Source organism: Aythya ferina (assembly GCF_964211825.1).
Source record: "Aythya ferina genome assembly, chromosome: 9".
Taxonomy (NCBI): Eukaryota; Metazoa; Chordata; class Aves; order Anseriformes; family Anatidae; genus Aythya; species Aythya ferina.
In genome coordinates this window covers 11,352,383-11,373,697 of record NC_140305.1, presented here as the reverse complement: position 1 = coordinate 11,373,697, position 21,315 = coordinate 11,352,383, and the positions used below count along the sequence as shown (strand labels likewise).

The following is a 21,315-nucleotide window of genomic DNA, read 5'->3' as shown; positions in this document are numbered from 1 at the left end:
CAGGCACTGGTGGCTGGGCTCACTAGGCCACAGCAAAGCCTCGCATTCCTCTCAGCTCTGCTATGTGACTTAACAGCAAACGCTTTGGTTATTCTTTCAGGGACGCTCTTTGTGTATATTGTGAGTCATGCTTGTTGAAACCGCGTCCTTTCACCCCCCTTTAAACTGTAGGATTATCGGAGATCCTAGTGATGCCATGGCGCTCCTGGCATCCCGACTGCTGGAAGAGGTCTCATGATAATTAATTATTAGCGACTTCTCCGAGTTTACACGAATTCCCAGATCGGTTCCCCCTGGCTCAGAGGGAAGGCAGGCAGTCCCCACTCTCTCACGCTAGCACCCTTCCCCCTTCCTGCCGGGGCGCTGCCTCCAACGCCCCGCTCTCAGGGGGGGCTCAGGCACCCCCTCCTGGCCCGCCCCGCCCCGCGGCCGTGCGCATGCGCCTCCCCCGCGGGGCGCCCTCTCCAAATGGCGGCGCGGGGCGGCCGCCGCAGCTCGCCGCTCTCAAGATGGCGGCAGCGCGCGGCCCGCCGGTGGGGTGGGCGCACAAAATGGCGGCGCGCGAGGCCCCCTCTCCTCAGCAGGGCGCCCGCCCGCCCGGCGGCGGTGATGACGGTGGCGATGGCGGTGGCGATGGCGGTGGGGCTGGTTCCGCGCTTACCGAGCAGCCGCAGCGCTACACCGCGGAGGGGAGGGCTTGGCGGCGCGGGGGCGGCGCTAGGCGGCGGCGAGGGCAGCCGCTGTCGCCATTGCGGCGCGCCGCTGCGCTGCGAGGGCCCCTGACGGAGCTCGGCCGCGGCGCCATGGCGGGCGTGGGGCGGCGGCCGCGGGAGCCTCGGTTGTGAGAGAGAGAGAGAGCTCCCGTCCCGCCGCCGGCCGGACACAGCCTCCGGCGTCTCCCCGGTGCTGCCGCCCCCTGCGCTCCGCGGAGATGGCGTCGGGGCTGCGCGCCGCCGGCTTCCCCCCCTGGAAGCGGCACATCGCGGCCGAGCTGCGGCGGCGGGACCGGCTGCAGCGCCAGGCCTTCGAGGAGATCATCGCGCAGTGTAAGCGGGCGCCGGGGGGCTGGGGGCCTCCGCTCGTCGCCTTGTCCGAGGAGCGGCGGCGGGGCGCTGCTCGGCTCGGTTTGTGGCGGAATAAGTGATAATAGCGACTTCAAACTTTGGACTTCTTGCGTTTAATCGGATATCGATGCGCTTAAGTAACAGCAGGCTCCCTACAAAGCTCTTGTAGATCCAGTCCTTCACAGCCTCTGAACTCAGGGGGAGTTCTTGGTGCTGTTGTTGAGTGCTGCCTTAGGCTGCTGGCATCAAAGCGGGGTGCTCGTTAGTGTGGTACAGGCTTACGTGATGTTTTGTCACGTCAAAATAATTAAAGATACTAAGTTTTAGCTGGTGAAAAGAACAGGGTGGGAATCTGGTTTTGCTCTTTGGTTATTTTCTTATTGTCGTTTCAGATAACAAGCTACTAGAGAAGTCAGACCTTCATGCCGTGCTGGCTGATAAGCTGCAAGCTGAGAAGTATGACATGCAGAGCAGACATGAGATCAGGTATTTAAAACCTCTCCTGTGTCGGTCAGCTGTCTGTCCTGTGAGTTGTAACCCGAATCACTGATTGATGCATTGTACAGACAACTTCTAGGCTCTTACAGTAAGTTGGAGTTAAATGAAGTGAAAAACATGTTGAACTAAAAAAAAATAAACTAAAACTTTAAATGTGATAAAGTTGCAGTACTTTTACATTATGTGGTGGAGAAAGATATGCTCATGTTTTAGACAGGAAGTAATTTATCGTGAATTCCAAGTATGGAAATGGACCAGGTTGAGCTTTTATTTCTCCTCTGTTTGCCTATTGTTAATACCTAATGAATATGACCTGACTCTTGAAACTGTCTAATCTTAAAAGCATTGCAGAGAGAGACTGTTGTCTTTGTTTCAGTCTGGAGGCTGTGTTACTGTGTAGAGTGGGCAGTGGAGAAATGCATGATTGTGAAATGTCAGTCCTAAGCAAGCGTCTTACACTTAAAAAAAAGAAAACACAGGATCGGCCTGCTTTTAGCAGGGTTTTATCGGGAAACTTCCTTTCTAATGTGGGAATAACACTAGTGCTGCAGGCAGCAGTCATGCTGCTTATTTTGTTGGCACTTGAATCCACTGCAAACCAGTATGCTAGCAGTGTCTCTGTTGTCTGGAGAGCATGCAGATTCCAGCAGGTAAGGACTACTGGGTTCTTTTCTTGGTGAAGAAAAAAACATTGGTTAGCTCAAAGTTACTTGCTTCAATAAGAATTGCTGCCTCTGAAGTTATTTTTGCTGTATGATGCAATACTGTATGTGTGTCTCATTGGGATGAAAAGCAAATAAATATGCCTGTTGTGTACTACTACCACTGGTAAGGAAAAAAGAACTGATTCTCCAGGGATTGTGGGCAGAACTTCAGTGTGTGGCCAGCAAGCTGGAGTTAATACCTATGGGACCGTTCTCAGGAGCTTTCTGATGACTGTAGTTGTCTGGAACCAACTGTGGAATTTCCATTATGGGAATCAGATTCTGATTGAACTCCTATTCCAAAAGATGAGACTGAGAGTAGAAGAGGATGAGAAGAAATGAACAGCATATTCAAACTAAATACTAATCAGAATTCTGATACTGTCCTTGGAATACAACCGTTTGTTCAAACGGAATAAATTTCCTAATACTAAATAGTTGAAGAAAAATGCTTTTAATTACCATAACAGAAAGAAGGGATATCTAGTTCTGGCTGTAGATTTATGCATGGTCAGAACTATGGGACCTGTTGGATATCACTGCAGGAGTTATCCTATTACCTGTTCAGACAAAGACTTTCTAGAAATGCTGTGTCTTCTAGTACAGCATTGGTTCAGGGTTCAGTGAGGTGTTTTTTATTTGTTTTGAGAAGGCCACTAAGTTAATGATACCACTGTGGGATCTTCCAGCTTCTGAATCATCATCTGCTACCCTCTGGGTTGCTGTCACATAGGATGACTGCGGAAACAGATGCTTGCCATTTGCTTGCAATGATAGGAATAAAATTATTTTATTGAAAAACTGTGATTTCAAATGCAGCCACTCAGAGTCTCTGTGCACGTGTGATACGTGTGTGCGTGTGCTTTTAAAAAGCTAACTTCTGTCTCTGTTCTCAAAGATGTGAGTGATAACGTTTACAATCATAGCTCTTGGGGGGAGGGAGGAGGGAATTGGCATGTATTCAAACACAATAATAATAATTTAAAAAGCTTCGTACCACAAGGGGCTAGAACACAGTTGGGACAATAGAGAAGTGATTTGCAACACCTTGTACTGCAAACCCCCAAGGGACTGGCTCCCTAGCTGGAGGCTCAGTCCACTATGGCATGCTGTCTCCAGATACTGAGCATCTTCAAGGTCCACCAGCACCCTCTGAAACAAATCTGATTTGGTAAAACACTTTTATTTCTTTCAGCATTTGGAGAGTTTACTTTTAAAAGTTACTTGCCTTGGTGCAAATTTAAGCAAAGACTAGCTGTCTTTCATTCGAGTTTCAAGTCTATTTTAGGAATGTACAAAAAAGGTGAATGAAGTCCTCAGAAATTTAATTTTACGATACTGTATAAAGGCATTTTGGTTCGTGAGAGTTATAATTCTGTGAACTTTAGCTGTGTTTTAGTTTGTTATGGATGAACTGTATCTCGGCAGCGTAGAAAATCCAAGGGAGATAGTATCCTGAAACCAACTGTCAAAGGCATGGAAGCAATCGGATTCTAGTTGACATCTCTTCTTTCTCTCTCTCTAACTGCAGTCCCGGACATGACGGCACATGGAATGATGCTCAGTTGCAGGAACTGGCACAGCTGAAGATAAAGCATCAAGAGGAGCTGACAGAACTACATAAGAAACGTGGCGAGGTTAGAAAGTCCTGTGGGGTTGTGTATGGTTGTCCTGGTTTCAAACATGGCCCTTTACAAACATGGCCTTAATTGTACCGAGTTGCATTTTTTGGATGGGAAAATGTCGAGACTCCACCAACAGAGTTGGGTGTGTAAAAACCACAGCAGTGGAGAGCATAAATTGAGGACATAGTAACTGGATGCTACTCAGACCTTTATAGGGAGATGGCAGTGACCCAGGCAAAGTCATGCTCCTTTGATCACACCTCACTGGAACTGTAGAGAAGTTCTAGTGTCAGTAATCCTGAGCTTCTCAAAGAGCAGGTAGCTTTCTACAGGAAGCACGCATTGATCAGTCAAAATGCTGAAAATTCCTTTTCCCCCCAGCCTGGTATCCTGAGCCATCTACCCAGGCAGGCCAACTTCCCAAAATAGTCTTCCTTCTTCCCAGGCAGCCAAGGCTCTGTGTGCTGTAGGGCTTTCTGCTACTCGCTGCCTGGGTAGCTGTGAGCTGGTAGCAGCAGTTCCTTGGTGTTGACCTCTGCCCCTCTGTTTTCCTGTGCTCTGCAGAGACTCCCCTGGCAACTTTATTTGCAGGAAAGCTGTTTATGAAACACGTATTTACCATATGTGTGTTGCACATCTGCAGTGATGACTGTCCGTCAGTACCTGAAAGACTGATGCTTGTTTGTTGGTACTTACTTGTTGATTTGCTAATTTAGCAATTTCTAGTTACTCTGATTTTTTTTCTATTTATTTTTTCTGTAAGTACATTGTTTGTGGCTTTATTGAAGAAACCTGGGGGAAGAGAGTGAGATACCAAAGGACCATAACTTTTTGAAAAATCATTTATAAAGTAGATTGTAATCCCCTGTGTGATAGAGACAATAAACAAATTGGTACAGAAGACCAAGAAAGAAGACCTGAAAAGTATGCTTCGTGCTTTTAGTGATAGATTGGTCTGTGCTCTCAGTGGGAACTGCTCAGTTATTGTCTAGCTGGCAACACTGCATTTTTGTAATGTAAATTTCTTCTCTCCATAGTTGGCCCAGTCTGTAATTGATCTGAATAACCAAATGCAGCAGAAGGACAAAGAGATGCAGATGAATGAAGCAAAGTGAGTAGGAACAGTTACTTTTGTGTAGTTGGTTTGAGACCCAAACTTCTCTCTGGGTAATTCACATTAAGATATTTTCTAGAAGTCTTATCTCTGGGCTAAAAACTCCTTTGTTGCGCATTGTGCAAATAGCAGAAAGGTGATGGTATAGGTCCCAGAGGAGATCCTCATTGTTTTGTACATTTTGTTGTCCTTCAGGATTGCGGAGTATTTGCAAAAAATCTCTGAACTGGAAACAGAGTGCCAGGAATTGCGTAGCAAACTACAGGATCTTGAGCGAGCTAATCAGACACTGAAAGACGAATATGATGCTCTCCAGATCACCTTCAATGCCTTGGAGGAGAAACTGAGGAAAACTACTGAGGATAACCAGGAGCTGGTCTCACGTTGGATGGCAGAGAAAGCACAAGAAGCCAATCGCTTGAATGCAGAAAATGAAAAGGATTCAAGGTGAGATTGATCTCTTTTTTGATAAACTACTTCCTAATACTCTTTTGAATAGTTAAGAGTGGATAAAATAAAATCCAGCTTTGATTTCGACACCTACGGATTTATGCACAATGCAGTGAGAGTCCAGAACTTTGTGTTACTTCCTCTGGCCAGTACAGTTAAATGCTTTTTGAAAATATTTGCCTTTCAAATGAATAAAACATGTTCTTTTGTTTCTTGAGCAACAATGGACTATGGACTAAAGATCATAAATCAAGCTGGCTTTTCTTTTTCTTTTTTTTTTGTTTTTTTGTAGTATTAGGCTTGCACTTTTTGTTTGTCTTGAGTCTTGATAATACTCCTAGTTTTAGCCTTTTTTAGCCTAAGCAATTTTTTGGCATTCTGCTAAAAGGAGGAGTTGCCATGAGACTAAATCGTGTGTAAAAGCAAAGAATTTTTCTTCCACATTACCTCTTGTTCAACAGCTAATGATACTTCGAGACCAAGGGCTCTAAGACAAATATCATACTATATGGTAGTTCTGTATTACTTCAACTAACGTAAGCTTTTTTCTTTAAAGTTCTTGCAATTATTTGGTCTGAGCAAACCTGCAATTATATGGGTCATAAAGGGCTGCTGTGCTGAAGGTATGCTGTAAGTGCACTTTGCCGTACAGTCTAGCTCAACTATTGGTCTTGTCTGTGGCTGTTCACAACAAGAAAACTGCCTCTCTTGCTCTGAGTATCTGGAAAAGCAGGATAAAATTAGGGCAATATTCTGACTTTTTGAAAATCTTAGGAAGCCCATCAGAACTGTGCACAGTAATCTTTGAGATGAGATTAAGGATTTTTTTTTTCAAACAACCGTGTTTTTCTCTTCTTAGGAGACGACAAGCCAGGCTGCAGAAGGAGCTAGCAGAAGCTGCCAAAGAACCCCTGCCTGTTGAAACGTAAGCAGTCCTGATTTATGGAGTTCCTCTCCTTCATCACTTCCTGCTTCAGTTTTATGCAGATGCATGATAAATTACATCTTTGTTATTTCTAAATTTGGTGATGTGGAGGAGTGTTTAAACTTTGATGTGAAGTCAGAAACGTACAGTAACTCTCTCTAGTTGAATTTCCGGAAGAAGGAGCTCCGTTTTGACTAAAAAAAGAGATGTCTGGACTCAAAGTCCTCAGAACAGTTCACGCAGTGAATATGTATTCCTATTGCGGTAGGAAAACATTTGTTATGTAGTGCTCTTGGTCTTCCAAATAGTTCTGTAATCATGGAGCAATACATGTTGGAGAGACCTGCATTTCCTGTTGGAACAGGCGCTGTGCGAGTTGAGGTGAAAAGATACTGATCATTTCCATACTGGAATAGGTTTATACTGGGGGGGGGGGGGAACTAGAAAGATGCAGTGTTATTCTTCCTGGCAATCCAGAAATAAGCATCTCAAGTCTACCGTTCTTTGCAGCAGCCAGCTGCATGTGGATTTTCACTGCCATGTTTATTCCTGGATAATCTTTAATCAGCTGACTGAAATGGGAAATTGGTGGTATATGTACTTTGTACCAGGTTGATAAGGTTATAGGGTATTAACCCCCCCCCCCGCCACGAGTCAAGACACCTCCCGCTAGACCAGGTTGTACAGAGAGAGGAAATTTGTGTGATTTTTGTGGCCACTTACCCTGTTAAGCTTCTTCCTCTCCTTTATCCAAAGTGAGACTTTCCTATGCTAGGGCTGAGCTGAGAGGTAGCTGTGGCACAATGTCCTGAATATGTTATTTCCTCTTGTGGTGATGATGGTCTCAATGTTTCATAAATTATTTGATTTGAGATGCTAAGAAGCTGGAAAGAAGCCCATTTAAAAAAAATACTTCTATGAATTATTCAAACTCTGCTTCACAGATGTTCTTGATTTCCTTTTGATTTCATAATTTTAGAGGGTTTTTACTGTGTAAGTATGCTGCTTACTGAAAGGGAAAACTGCAGAAGTGCGCTGTGATGTTTAAATTCACTTCAAAAATGTGAAGTTAACACGGGAAGTTCTTTTGCTATATACCATGTTGATATCTTAAGATTTTGATTTTAAAAAACAAATATCGCCAAAACATGCTGGTGTTCTACAGAAATATCAGCCTGTTATTATCAGATAGGGTAGGTATTTTCCATCGCCTCCTCATACCTGCTGTCCTCCAAAATCTTAAAAACTGAATCACAGCCATGTTTATTGAATATGAGATTAAAAATGTTCTCATCCTCTTCACCACTTTTGCAGCTGAGATAGTCTTATCTGATGGCAGGCATTAGTTTATTCGTACTTAAATGCCAAATTTAATCTTCCTGATCAGTCAAATGCCATCAGGTTGACACAGTATGTTTTAAAATAGTTTGTCCTGCAAAATCAGCAGTGCTTGAAGGAAAAGCTGTAGCCTGTCAGTGCCCGTGATAATTAATGGGAGAAAAACCTTCTGGCATTCACTGAACAGCTTAGCTGGATTAATTTATGGCACATAAATTGGAACCTCACAGTTCTGTTCAGTTATATGCTGATGTGTAAATAATGTGGTGACACAAAATGTGCTCATGCTTAGCGGAGCAGTGCTTGAAGTTCAGCAGTACAGAAAGTATTAGGACCTAGTTGCTGTGGATGAAGGGGGAAAGTTTAAGCCCTTTTGCTTACCTAATAAAGCCTGGTTTTGGAACAGGAAAAAAAAAAAAAAAGAAAATGTAAATAGGGCATTACTATATTTGGGGCCACAATAATAACTCTGATCTACCTCTCTGATCTCTTGTCTTCGTCTACCTCCGTGTCACCGCAGCTGAGTGAACCTGGATGTGGGCTGGGGTCAAGCAGTACCAACCATTCAGTTCCTGTACATCAGCAGGCGGCCTCTACGGGAGGCTCCGCATGGCTGGTTGGAAATGAGGTGTTTTCTCTTACTTCAGCAGGGATGATGATATTGAAGTGCTTGCGGATGAAACCTCTGACACAGCTGAGGAGACGTCTCCAGTGCGAGCTGTTAGCCGAGCATCCAGGTTTGTGCACAGAGATTTTTGTACACTCAGTGAGGAAGAACAAGAGATTTAGAACAATTAAAGGAACAATGTTGGGAATATCACTTAGTTTTTACTCACCTTTATCTGGAGCACAGTTCAGTATTTCCACCTCCTAGGTACTTCCTGCTTTCCAGTAGGAAACTCGCTCCAGGCTGTGTTTTCTGTTACTGTGCTCTAGATCTGCTGTGTTTTCCCTTTGCTGTTTTAACCAAGCTAAACTAGCATCTGAAAATCTGTAATGGTAATAACAAAGGTTTAAAACTAAAATGGGCAATGAAATGGATACTGCAGTGCCTATTCTATTATATCTGTTCCTGTGCAAGGTATCAACGTGGCTTTGCAAATAGCTGGGCTTTGGGATTCTATTGAAATACTGAAACTATCTTCACCTAGATTAAATTCATTCTTTCCTAAAATCACAAGTGGAAAGTAAGAGGGAATTAGAAGAGCCTGGATTAATTTGATTGAAACTTAATACTTGGCAAATTGTTATATCTAAAATCGGTAATTCACGGAGTGGATGCTGAGGGCAGTTGAGGAAACTCCACTCACAGTCGTAGTTTGGTGACTTGTATACTGATGCCTGCCTTTGGTGTTTTCTGACTTGGGATTGGGTCTGTGGGGGAGGGAATCTTTCCAGAGACTTGGTGCTATGAACTGTGTTTGTCTTGATCTTTATTTGGAGAAGCTATTCACAAGGTTTAAACCTGTCCTCCCCTCCTTCAGTAAGCGACTCTCCCAGCCAGCTGGAGGCCTTCTGGACTCTATCACTAATATCTTTGGGTAGGTTAGAACACTTTCACCTCCTTGTTTTATGTATTGGTTTCAATGTACACCAAAATCTTGGTGATGCAGGGAATACAAACGATTTCAGCCTTTCTTCTAGCTTCTGCCTTTCTTTTTTTTCTTTTTTGTTCTCCTCAACTTCCTGTTTCTTCCATCTTGCCGTGTGCTGACCTCTGACCTTTCCCTCCAGTCTGTCTGAGTCTCCCCTTTTGGGACATCAATCTTCTGATGCTGCCAGGTGAAAAACATTATCCGCTCTTAGTCTAGCATGTAAATGTATTCTGTTGAATTGACATGGAACCAACCCATTATCCTGATTATTTTTCAGATATTGATATCCCTGGCTAGAAATTGTCTGCAGGTAGAGATGCAATGAGCCCCTCTTTGTGGAGAGAATATGTGGGATTTGCTCTTAATTGCCACTGCACTTAGCTCCTCTAATAGGGTTATTTTAAAAATAAGTCTTTGGGTTCTGTGCTTAGTGTCTAGAGTGGAGCCAGACCTTCGAAGTCAAGCTCTCCATTAGGTGGATGGTCTTTGCTTAAGTGGTGCAGCCTGAGCTTTTGACTGGAGCATTTTGCTGCCTGGAATGTAGTGCTGCAGTCATGTTCAGTCTCCCTAGACACAGTGACAGAGCTGCAGTCTCTTCAGCTAAACTCAGCTGCAATCACTCCCATGTTTCTTTCCTATTAGAAAAAGATGTCTGCTTCAAGATGAGGTCAGCAATCAGTTCTGGTAACTTCTCTGGCATACTGTGAAATATCTAAAGCCGCAAGTGGATGTAGTGCTGTATGATAAATCTTTTTTGAAAGACTGGATAAAAGAAAGTAAAAACTCCACCCCCCTTTTTTATCACTGTACAGTGTAGCTAAGTGACAGGTACAGATCTGGATGAATTCAGGAGAAACCACGTTAATTAAGTTTGTTTGTAAAATATTTCTTTGTTTCATCTCAGGAGACGTTCCTTGTCCTCGTTCCCTGCTCCCCAGGATAGTGCAGAGCCACATCCGGGTGCCAGTAAAGAAGTGAGAGTGCCCACTACTGCAATATGTGTCTTTGTAAGTACAGAAGGAATTCCCATTGCTACCATCCCTCTTACTGTCTTTGGAGAAAGTGAATCCTATTTGCCTCCTGGATGTTGATCTCCTGAAACCGATTCCAGTGACATTGCCAAACAAGAAGGAATTCTTGATTTTTGTAGCATAGTTCAACCTATTGAATTTTTAGCCCCAAAGCTTCTCAGAACCCTTGCATTCCCAGGCGTGGCTCTGTTCCACGTGTCCCTGATGTCTGTTTTGCTGAGGTCGATGATGACTAGTAAAAGGTCTGATGGCACAGGGGAGTTACACCCCATTACCGTCTTGGCTCCCAGCAGTCCTTGTTCTGTCATGCCATAGTCGAGCTATGACTGAGGAAGAGGAGTGCTGACAGTTTGGGATTAATTCAGTTCCAGTTCTCCACAGTGAAGGGGTTGTGGCACTGAATGTCATCCAACAGACGTGGTTAAGAGGAGCTCGTGGTAGTGGGGTGTCTTCATTGGTTGTGTGTGATCTAAAGTTTTCAAGCTGAGACCTCTTTTATGCATTGCTGTGGCCTCACAAGGCCAAACTTAAATTTCCGTGATGGGTGTTGTCTTTGGAATGAAATGAAAGATATTGTGGTGAATTGTCTTGTAAAATAAAAAATTGTTTGGACATTCCTCTTGAGTTTCCGCAGGCAGTCCATCAAAAGCTTTTTCCTATGCTACCACAGATATGAAAGGACTTGATTTTTATTTTCATTCAGAAAAACAGAGTGGCCACATAGGTAGAGCTCACAGCAGCATGGAGGCTTATGTGCTCCTGGCCTGCTCTGTTACCTTCTCTAGTGGAAGTTGTGCAGTGGAGGGAGCAGTAGCTGTGTTACCTGATGGTGAGGATAGGACCATAACCTAAGTGACAGCGTGGAGCTGGCTTGAGTAGGGAGCTTCACAGGAGGTGTTCCTGGCTATGGTATGTGATAAAGCCGCTCTCCTCCTCTGGCTATGTACAGCAAGCGGAGCTGATTAATAAATGGAAATACTAAGTAACTTTGTCATATGTGTATGAGGTGTTCAAGAACCATGTGAGAGGCTGTTTGTACTTTTCTCTGGATCGTCTGTAACATCATCTGAACTTCTAGAGCAGTGCAGTGTGTGGGGGGGCAAACCACAGTAAACTCTACTGACCCTTAATCTCGGCAAGGTGGCAAATGCTGCCCTGTACTAGTTCCCCGTCGTTGCAGCAGGAGTAGAAGCTGCCACAGTGGTAAGGCTGTCAGACTGGCAGGATGGAGGTGATGCTTGGCTAGCAGTGCGATATTGAAAGGGAAAACTGCCTCCTCATTTCATGGCAACCCATGTGTTCCTTCTGGAGATGATCTGTGTTACACTTCAGAACCTGGTTTTGGAGCCCAGGTGGAACATGAGGACATACCTAGGTCCAGCAGAGCAGTGCAGAGCATTCCAAAAATGAACGGAAGGAGTCTGTCAGATGTTTGGCAGGTGCTGAGAGTCTTGGATTCCAGGGAGTGTGGAGGGCTCATATTTGAAGAGAGAAGCAGAAAAGGCTTGGAAGGGAGGAGAAGGTTGTCTCTTCATCCAGCATTGTGGGATGTCATTTCTGAGCAAGAATTTTGACTAATTTTGTCCAGAATGGCTCTCCTGCACTTCTAGAAAGACCAGGATTATTGAACTGTGATGACCACTAAATATGAGCTGACAGAACAAGTTGAAGCAACAAGTTCCAGAAGAAAAAAAGTTTCCAGAAAACTGATTTCACAAGAATGTTTACTGACAATTCTTTAAAAAATAAAAAATAGAAGTACAGCAAATGAGTGAAGAATGTGGTATTAATATTGTGAGGGAAAAAAATGGGTAAGTACTGTAAGGCTGTAAAATTGTCAGGGGTAAAAAAAAAGGGTTTTGATACTAAAATTACCATTTTTTGAAGGTCAAGAATCTTTATTAAGTGGCCAACCCAAGCTTCAAAACATCAAGCTGTGCAAAAGCTTTAAAAAGTGCTTTTAACACTGTGCCTGTTAATAGGAGCCACGGCTTAAACCCAAGTTCCCTGTGAGAGAAGTGTTGTTCCAAGTCACAACCATGCTGATATTATTTAATTGCAGTCCAAAGCTGCAGCATCTCCAGTACAGTGCATGAATGCACTTAATTTGTTATCGTGTCTTCAAGCAGACTTTCCAAACTCAAGCCTGACTTGAGTGTCCTGTGGTTGCATAAACTGGCTGGATTGTATTCCATTGCTGGCTCTAGGTGAAGAAATAAAAAGTTAAATTCCTTCTATGGCATGTCACCAGTTAATGTTTTCTCTCCCTTCCTTATTTTTTTCCTTTACAAATGAAAATCAAAGCTGTAACTTATAAAGACTGAAATTACAAAGTATTGTAACGTTTCTGGTAGTTTACTGTCACTATTAAGCCTTTGCTAGTATTTTCCTTCACAGGCTCTTGATTCCTTTAAATAAGAATCAGCCTTTTTGCTCTGTTTATACGCCATCAACCATAGTTTCAGCCCGTGGCTTTATTTCCAACGTGCTGCTGGAAGATTTACCACTGTAGTTCTGTATAGCCTTTAAGTTCTGTAGCTTTCTCATCCGTGGGCTTTGGGTCTATGCTAACTCCAGTTTGGGTGGTTGTTCTGTTCCTCCCACTCCTCAGGATGCACACGATGGGGAGGTGAATGCAGTGCAGTTCAGCCCTGGCTCCCGTTTACTAGCAACAGGAGGCATGGACCGAAGGGTTAAGCTTTGGGAAGTCTTGGGAGGTAAACGTTTTCACTTTGGGGTATTGTGGGGGTATTAAATAAACTCATTTTATAGTTCACTTTGTGTCAGCTGCTGTTCTAATCCACTGCTTAAGTTTTGTTCATCTTTCTCTGTGCAGATAGATGTGAGCCCAAAGGTTCCCTCTCCGGTAGTAATGCTGGGATTACAAGCATAGAATTTGATAGTGCTGTGAGTATCTGCAATATCCACTGTTTGTAATTGGGTATGAGTTAAGAACTTTATGTTGTGTTCTGCTACCAGCATTCTGATGCTTTGAGGAGTTAATTAAGATATGAGTTAAGACTTACAAGAGTTAACTGCAGATATTCCAAAATTGTACAAGAGATGAGCTGCAGTCTCAGTCTGTGTCGTTCTGAACTTAGCAGCTCAGATGCAGCTCAGACATCAGCTTTTATGGGCTACTTTGATAAAATGCATTAGGCTTTGTGTAACATCTGAAATCAGTCTTCTTCCCACTAAAGGTGACATAACAGCACTGAGGCTTTACTTCTGTGAAGCTTTTATTTTAACAGGTGCTTTGCTGAGGTCTGTGATGAATAGCAGAAGGTCTCATTGTCTTGAGCCTTGCATTTCCATTACCTTTTCTCCCAGCAGTTTGCCACCAGTCATGCCACAATACTGGTGTGACTGGCAGTGTTTGCTGACAGCTCATGGTATGCTTAGTTCTTGTTAACCTAAAGTATTGGAGATAGGATTGTGATCAGCATCCACCAGACCTACTTGAAGGAATTTGGGGTCTTGGATTGTTAACTCTGGACATAGGATCCGTCTTCTCTGCCAGGGCTGCTCTGTAACACAGTGCATAGAGAGTAGACCAAAGCTGAGGTAATTTCATCAGTTTGGTGACTCTCTGTGCTGAACTTTACTGACACACATCTGTAGCATCTCTCCTTTGGGTGTTAACTAGCTCTTTAGAGGTTTGCTGGGGTGGTTAACCTGCACGATAAATTACTTCTGATTTTTATTTTTTTTAAGATGAACACAGTTGAGGTGGGAGCTGTCTGAGGTGAGATGCTGATGGGCTTTAAGGACTTTTTTTTTTTTTTTTTTTTTGCCTCACAGAAGTCTGAGTTTCTCAGGAGTGTAAGTGTGAATCTCGCAGTGAGCACTTTTCATCTGGGATGACTTGGAAGAGCCCTAAGCCTAAAGCCACACACAAATCTACCTGTCTGTCCTTGAATGGATGTAGTTCTTGGAATCTTAATATGTTAGAGTTGTAATGAAAATGGCAAGAATTGGGCCAGCTCTCCTCTGAGGAACACTGATATTGGGAAGGTTCTTCCCTGTACAACATGACAGCAAAAAGAATAGATCAGGGTGAACTAGAGTTCAGTTCCTCACTGCAGCAGCTGGGGGCAGAAGAAGGAGAAAGTACTTTCTGGTCTGGTTACTGTTAACTCCTTTCATCTGTAGTCATGATTCCACAATTCACTGTCACTTTTTGGTGAGAAGAAAAAGCTACGGTCTTCTAGAAAGTTGTCACACTAGCTTTCCTTGCTGGGGTGTGCTTCCTAGCTTTTTGTTCTTTTTTTTTTTTCCCTGTGGCAATATAGCACCTAATATGGCTCTAATGACTTACTTGAAATACTTAATACTTTTCATTTCCATATTGACTAGCAGTAGTAGTTTTAAATTAATCTTGCGTTCGCAGGGTTCTTACCTCCTGGCAGCTTCAAATGACTTTGCCAGCAGAATCTGGACGGTTGATGACAATCGATTACGGGTGAGTCCCTTGAAGTCAAAGAGCTTGGGCTGTTTTTGTCCTGTATTTCTAGCTTTGTGGCTAAGGGAGCCAGTATAGTTTTGAAAGCTGGACACTTAGACACTTTCAACAATTCCTTTTGTTAAACAGATCTTTATTTCTCTTTAACTAAGAAGTCTTTGCAGCAAGACCTAAAATAAAGTATTGGTCTCTGTGTAGCCACACATTTACTTAATGTGAAACTTTACATCCCTCTCTGTGGAAACGTAAATGCTTCTTTTTGCTCTTGAAGAGCTACTTAAAATATTTTAGCTTTAGCCTAAGGAGAGAACTACTGAGGAAGGGTTTGCAGTAAAGGGGTTTGTTTTTGTGGAAGTCAATGCAGTATTCTTAAGTCCTTGGCCTAGCTGTTAAAGGCAGCGAGCCTAAAGGTGCTTGAGTTTATTCTCAATATCTTTTTGAAAGATTCCTCCTTCGTACTCACGTTGTTATCTTACAGTTTAGCTCATGTTTAAAGAAGGGTTTACTTGTGACTGACCATTTTAAAAAAAAAAAAAGTCTCTTTTCAGCTTTCTGTAAGGCTTTGTTTATTACCATTCCTATGTACACTTTTCCTCAACTTTTTATTTTAGGAAGATGCTACTTTGATTTGAATCCTCTGGTACGTCACATGTGAATTATAACCTACAGCTGCATTGTAATCCACTGGGTAGTTCCCAGTCTGAGGAAGTCAGGCCTTGTTTATGAAAGTAAAGAATGCATCAGGTTCTTTTGCAGCTTTTCTTTGACTGCAAATTCTACTATTGGTTGCAAATTATTGTGAGTAGAAGTTTAGCAGGCTAGCAATTACTGCAGAGAAGTTAGTTATCCCCACAAGCATCTATCTAGCTTCACAATATGGTCCCATAGTTTTTCTGGTAGTCTCGGTGACTCGTGCTTTCACTGCTCATTTGCTAGTGCTGAGAGAAAATACTGCATTGTTTCAAGTGTGTGGTATGGATTTGTCATGCCTTGCACGTGAGCAGGAGGCAGTGAAGCTGAAATCATGGTAAACATTGCCACAAATTCAGTATTTAAATGCAAATAAGTATATGTAATGACTGCATCAACAGCAGAAAAGAGATGTGGGTCTTCCTTTCTGGAATGTGTCCTTTCTTGAGACCCGTGGTCTTTATGGGATGATGCATTGCTTCAGAGTTTGTTGTGGATTTAATTGGTTTTTTTGTGTGTTTTTTATCAAGCTTTGCTCACATTCCTTTCTCTTCTCAGGGTTGTTCTTCTGTATTTCCCATCCCGGATTGCTTTGTGTAATTTGATAGTCCTTTGAGTAAAAAACAAACAAACAAACAAAACTTGATTATCTACCAGAGATTTCTCTTGTGGTGTTTTGTTTTGTTTTGTTTTTCCCAAAGTTTTTAACTTCAGTCACTCATTGTTTGTTTTGCGATTTGGCATGTAAATATTCAGCAGTTTGAAGTGAATGCAGTTCATGTTCCTCTTAGCCCCAGAGAGCCTTCCCCTGCACTGGATGAAAACAAAGGCAGTTACAGAAACTGCTGTAGGGAGTTTTTTCTAAAATCTTTGGTTGTCTCAGCTTCCAGGTTTGAGCATGTTACAGCAGTTGAGACTAGATATCCTGCCATATCCTTGAGAGAATCTCATTATAAGAACCTGAAAACACTATGTCCCTTTTCAGTAGTGCCCTCTCCTCATTTCTCCTGCAAGGCTGTGTTGCAGTTGCCATCTACCCGTGAAATTAGGGTGTAATGGGGTGTTGTGAAGGAGAACTCACAGGTTCCCTGGATAGCTAAAGAAATTGCAGCCATGGGTGGCCTGTGTCTCAAAACTTCAGGCTGAGCTCTGCAGTACTTAATATTCCTACTCAGTGTTGGTCACTGTTTATATATAGATTTTTTTTTTAATGCAATGTGTTAGACATGCAAATCATGACTTAAAGTTGTGATGTTGTTGTATAGAATTGGTAAGCTATGAGAAAACGAGCAACTGTGCGCTTTTACTGTGTAAATCTCTTCTCCTCAGCACACTCTGACAGGTCACAGCGGTAAAGTTCTGTCAGCCAAGTTCTTGCTGGACAATGCACGCATTGTTTCGGGAAGTCATGACCGGACCCTCAAGCTCTGGGACCTCCGCAGCAAAGTTTGTAAGGATGCCTAACTTTTCAACCACATTCTCTGTTTCTAGTGGATGCAAGTGGAAGTCTGCCATAAACTAGATAATTTCATCTTCTTCTTAGTCTAAAAAAGCAAAAGCCAGCAGCCATGCTATATTCTGTTGTTATTCCAGTAATCAGATTCTTTCTGCTTGTTACCTAAAATAAGAATAAGAAATCATGTATGCAGGAAGCACTGTTAATGCTATTACAATAAGAGCAGCTGTGTTCTGTGAGCTTTCTTTGTTTGTCAATCTGTGGAGTGGGTATTTTAGTCTTCCACTAAAAAGCTTGGAGCCAACTCAGTTGTTTATTTTTTTAACCCTGAGGTGTATGGAATTATCTCTTGGAAATGTGCCAGAATGTATCAAACGAAGGAGAGGCTCAGATTCAGATTTTTTTTTGTGAGAAACAACTTATCTTCATGAGAAACACCTTATTTCCTAATCTGCTCTTCTCCTGATGGCTCCTAAACGTACTTGAATGAGAGAAGAATCAGGATTCAAGGCTATCCTAATCCATACCCCAAACATAGGTCATGTTGACAGTTTCACATTCTTTAGCAGTAGCAATTATAGCTAGCTAAATAGGAAGTGGAAGTAAAGCAGCTGTCCTGGGAGCATTTAAAGGGATTTTAGATACAGCAAAGGAGATTGAAAAGGGCAAAGAGGTTGCTGAAGACTTAAGTCAGGATTATTCTAAGATAGTTTGACTGCTCTGTGGGCACTGCTCTGTGTAGCTGCTATGTTACGTGTGTGTATTGTGATTATTTTCTGACTGTTTTCATCAGATCTGATTTATCCTTTTCAGGTATAAAAACAGTGTTTGCAGGATCTAGCTGCAATGACATCGTATGTACCGAGCAGTGTGTAATGAGTGGACATTTTGATAAGAAAATTCGTTTCTGGGACATCAGGTAAAACCTGAGAGTGCGTACACTGCAGCAATAGCTCTAGAATTGTCCAGGTGTGAACTGCTAGGCCGCTCTTCTTTCTCAGTGTGGAAGCTGGGGAGACTGTTCTAAGTTTTAGAAAGCTAGTGAAAAAAACATCTGTTACTGCTCTTACTACTGTGTGTTGTTGTTTTTTGTGTGGGGTTGGGATTTTTTAGGATGCTTTTTTTTTTTTTTTTTTTTCCTGAAAAGGCCGTCTGCTTCATTGCAGATATTGTGCATCGGTCAATACTTGCCTCTAGATGTTACTTAGTTTTTCAGAGGGTGGAGTTGAGAGGAAAACAGGGTCTGGCTGTTGGCTGGTATTGTTGCCCACAAAGTGGGATCTTGCTGGGGAAAAACTCAAAATGTGAGAATAAGCCAGTAATTCTTTCTCTTCCTCTTTCACATTAAGATAAGTCAAGGTTTTGATGCAATGGTTTGGCTTCTGGACTCTGGTTTACTGTTTTCTTTTTTCTTCCCATCTTCTCTTAGGACCGAAAGCATAGTAAAAGAACTGGAGCTGCTTGGGAGGATCACAGCTCTGGACCTGAACTCTGAGCGAACAGAGCTGCTGACCTGTTCCCGTGATGATCTACTAAAGATCATTGATCTGCGGGTTGGTGCTGTCAAACAAACATTCAGGTGAGTGTGCTCCCCTCAAGAACACTTGGAATTTCAAACCTCTGGGTTGCTGATTGCTCTCAATGTTGGATTTTTTCAACATCTCCATGGACTGCTTTGTCCCCTATCTTTTTTTTAATCCCACATTGGTAGCAAGGTTCTCTGCAGTTTAACAGCAAAGCTCTGTTATGGTGTTTCTTTTCATTTGTCCGTATAAAGTTGGTAGATGGGAAAGATAAAGGAAAGAACTACTTCAGATACGATTTGTGTGTGTGTATGAGAAACAGGAATTGTGATAAAGGGGTACTGGAGGCTATTCTGAACCATCTTCCTATAAATGATGTTACAGTTATCTGATTCTAATTTTTCAGCGCCCAAGGGTTCAAATGCGGCTCTGACTGGACGAGAGTTGTGTTCAGGTAAGGTCAGATATACGGAAGATATCCCCTGATTAAATCTGATCCCCAGCAAGTGATTCATCATGCTTGGCTGTACTGTCTCCATTTACAGCTAGAAAAACTTTGGACAGAACTTGTGATTTGCTCAAGCTACCTCTTATTCAAGGCAGTGTATCTGTACGTGTTGATCAACTTTCTTGGAGGCTTTCAGATTTATAGGTGCTTTTGCTCTTAGCAGGTGTAAACACAACTTTTTAAAGAATATGTGATACCAAGTTACTTGCTTAGGTAGTTGAATGTGAAATGATGATTTGTGCTTATAAGTTGCTGACTTGAAGAAAATGTTCTGTGTCTTCTACTCCTCTGACCTCGTAGCCCTGATGGTAACTACGTGGCTGCTGGTTCAGCTGATGGGGCCCTCTACATTTGGAACGTGCTCACTGGGAAATTGGAGAGGACTCTTGCAAAGCATCACAGGTGAGGGGAAGCTGGCCATTTAATCTGAAGCAGGGACCTAGGTTGTGAACCTTGATGAGTGATGAAAGAGGTGTAGTCACACAGCTTTACTGGTCATGTTGGTGTGCAAGCATTTTAATTCAGTTTCTTTGTGAATTCATGTCAGTATTCTCTAGATTGACCAAAGGTTAGGTTTGTTATTGTTTAACTTCTTAAATTGGCATATGATTCTAATAAAGTACATTTAACGTATTCTGAGAAAAAAAAAAACAAAACAGTATCCCTGTTAGGCTATTAAAGGCAGGACTATCCTGAGGGCTGAGAATAAAAGTGCTTGTTCTTCTGTAGTCAGGGTACTAGAATATTTCATTCCCTTGTTAAGTGCTGTTGTGGAATTAGCTTTTGGTTTGTTTGTTTTAAACTTATACCTGGCTTCCCTTTCAGTTCTTCTATCAATGCAGTCGCGTGGTCGCCAGCAGGTGCCCATGTGGTCAGTGTGGACAAAGGAAACAAGGCTGTCCTGTGGGCTGAATTTTGACTGGACGGAGGGTGGAGGGCAGAGCGTCCAGCGCCTCTGGCTATGGCACTGCTGGTCCGTGGCCAAGCAGAATGGAGACCCGAGCCCAGATCCATCCGGAGCGGGGATATTGACAAGTGCATGGGCTTCACTTTCCAGAGGAAAGTTCCAAAGCAGTGGAGAAGGAGCCTGAGTCAGAGACTTCTTCTGGCTGTAACCACGCTGTGGCACTCGGACTCAGCAAGGGATTAGCTGTTCTGGATGGAGAATGCTACTCTAGTCATGCCTTTACGTGCAGTAGCTATGCACCAAGTGGAGCTGAAGATCCTAGTGGGGTTCCTCACCAGACAGCTGTGCCAAATACTCTATCACACAAATGTACCTACAGCACTTCTGAGTTGGAAATGTTGGAAAGAAGTTACTCTGTATGCTGGCTTAATACATGTCCTGTCTCCTGTGTTCCATTCTTGTGGCCTAGTTTAGGTGTGGGGTGAGAAGATCCTGAAATGTGGATGGGTCCTAGGCAGGCTGAAGTGTTGGAAAAGCTTTTGTAGAGTCTCCAGTAGCTCTGGCAGCTCTGCCTTGGAGTTATCAGCTCAATTCAGAGGTGCTCTGATTCTGACACAGGTTCTCCAGTGCTGTCATGCAAACTCCTATCAGTTTTATCTGATTTTAAGGAAACTGTCTGTTCTTCAGGACTTATGCACCCTTTTGTTAAAATGCTCCTCAACAGCTGGGGTACCACAAAATAGGAGATTTTAAATCCTTTTACTCCACAGGCAGTTGGGTAAGTGGGTGTGACGAGAGAAGTTGAACTTCTGCCATGCTGCTGTGCGAAGGAATGTAGTCATACTGTGACTTCAGTACCAGAACATAGATGTTTGGTCCCTCCTTCTGTTCATCCGTCCTGTCCTGGAGGCTGTCAGTAGAACACAGGGGAGCAGCGGGTTTAAATCTCAAATCCATTGTTTTGGTGCTGGCAATTCCAGGCCTCTTTTCCCCTTCTTGAGCACATGTGCAATATTCCCGTCTGCGCTGGAGTCCTCTCTCCGCTATGGAGCAGCGTCCTGGCGCTGTCCCTGTTAAAGCATCCAAAACCACAATGTGGCTGGGTGCGAGCTACCTGGTGACTTTATCCAGCCAAATCTATCCACATTGTTTGGGCCTCAAGACAAGCCACCAGCGTTTTATTGCCTTTTTATTTGCACTTTATTTTCTTCTCTCCTGATTGTGTTTTACTGAGGAAGCGTGTTCTGTGGAGGGGCTGGGTGAGTGGGCAGCTGCTGTAACAGGCATCTCACTAACCTAGCCTTTTGCTTAGGCACCTTCTGTCGAGGGGAATTGGAGTACACAGGGCAAACTTTTTATTTATTCAGCTGCCCATAAGAACTTGATTGTAAATAAACCTGTGTTCTGCTTTTAAAAACCCCACAA

At 43.1% G+C, this 21,315-nt stretch overlaps 1 protein-coding gene across 6 annotated transcripts; it reads left to right on the top strand.

Moving 5' to 3' along the window:
* The first annotated feature begins 785 nt into the window (after positions 1 to 785).
* On the top strand, positions 786 to 21,315 carry ATG16L1 (autophagy related 16 like 1). Of its 6 annotated transcripts, none has more exons than XM_084529185.1 (19): positions 786 to 1,046; positions 1,457 to 1,550; positions 3,798 to 3,903; positions 4,929 to 5,002; positions 5,201 to 5,452; positions 6,315 to 6,380; positions 8,369 to 8,455; positions 9,203 to 9,259; positions 9,453 to 9,500; positions 10,218 to 10,320; positions 12,956 to 13,061; positions 13,181 to 13,251; positions 14,735 to 14,806; positions 16,826 to 16,946; positions 17,766 to 17,871; positions 18,382 to 18,531; positions 18,882 to 18,929; positions 19,284 to 19,385; positions 19,809 to 21,315. In XM_084529185.1, the coding sequence occupies exons 1-19, from the start codon at positions 932 to 934 to the stop codon at positions 19,900 to 19,902; spliced, it is 1,872 nt and encodes a 623-aa protein (XP_084385311.1). In that variant the 5' UTR covers positions 786 to 931; the 3' UTR covers positions 19,903 to 21,315. The 6 variants fall into 6 exon arrangements, with proteins under 6 accessions (XP_084385311.1, XP_084385310.1, XP_084385313.1 ...); XM_084529184.1 differs by having other exon boundaries at positions 8,366 to 8,455; XM_084529187.1 differs by lacking the exon at positions 9,453 to 9,500.

What these genes read in the sequence shown, in the direction of transcription:
- ATG16L1 (XM_084529184.1), top strand. Translation starts at nt 932, where the DNA reads ATGGCGTCGGGGCTGCGCGCCGCCGGCTTCCCCCCCTGGAAGCGGCAC. An exon ending in CAGAGCAGACATGAGATCAG is followed by an intron (nt 1,551 to 3,797) that starts GTATTTAAAACC and finishes CTCTAACTGCAG; the next exon opens with TCCCGGACATGACGGCACAT. An exon ending in GGACCTCCGCAGCAAAGTTT is followed by an intron (nt 16,947 to 17,765) that starts GTAAGGATGCCT and finishes TATCCTTTTCAG; the next exon opens with GTATAAAAACAGTGTTTGCA.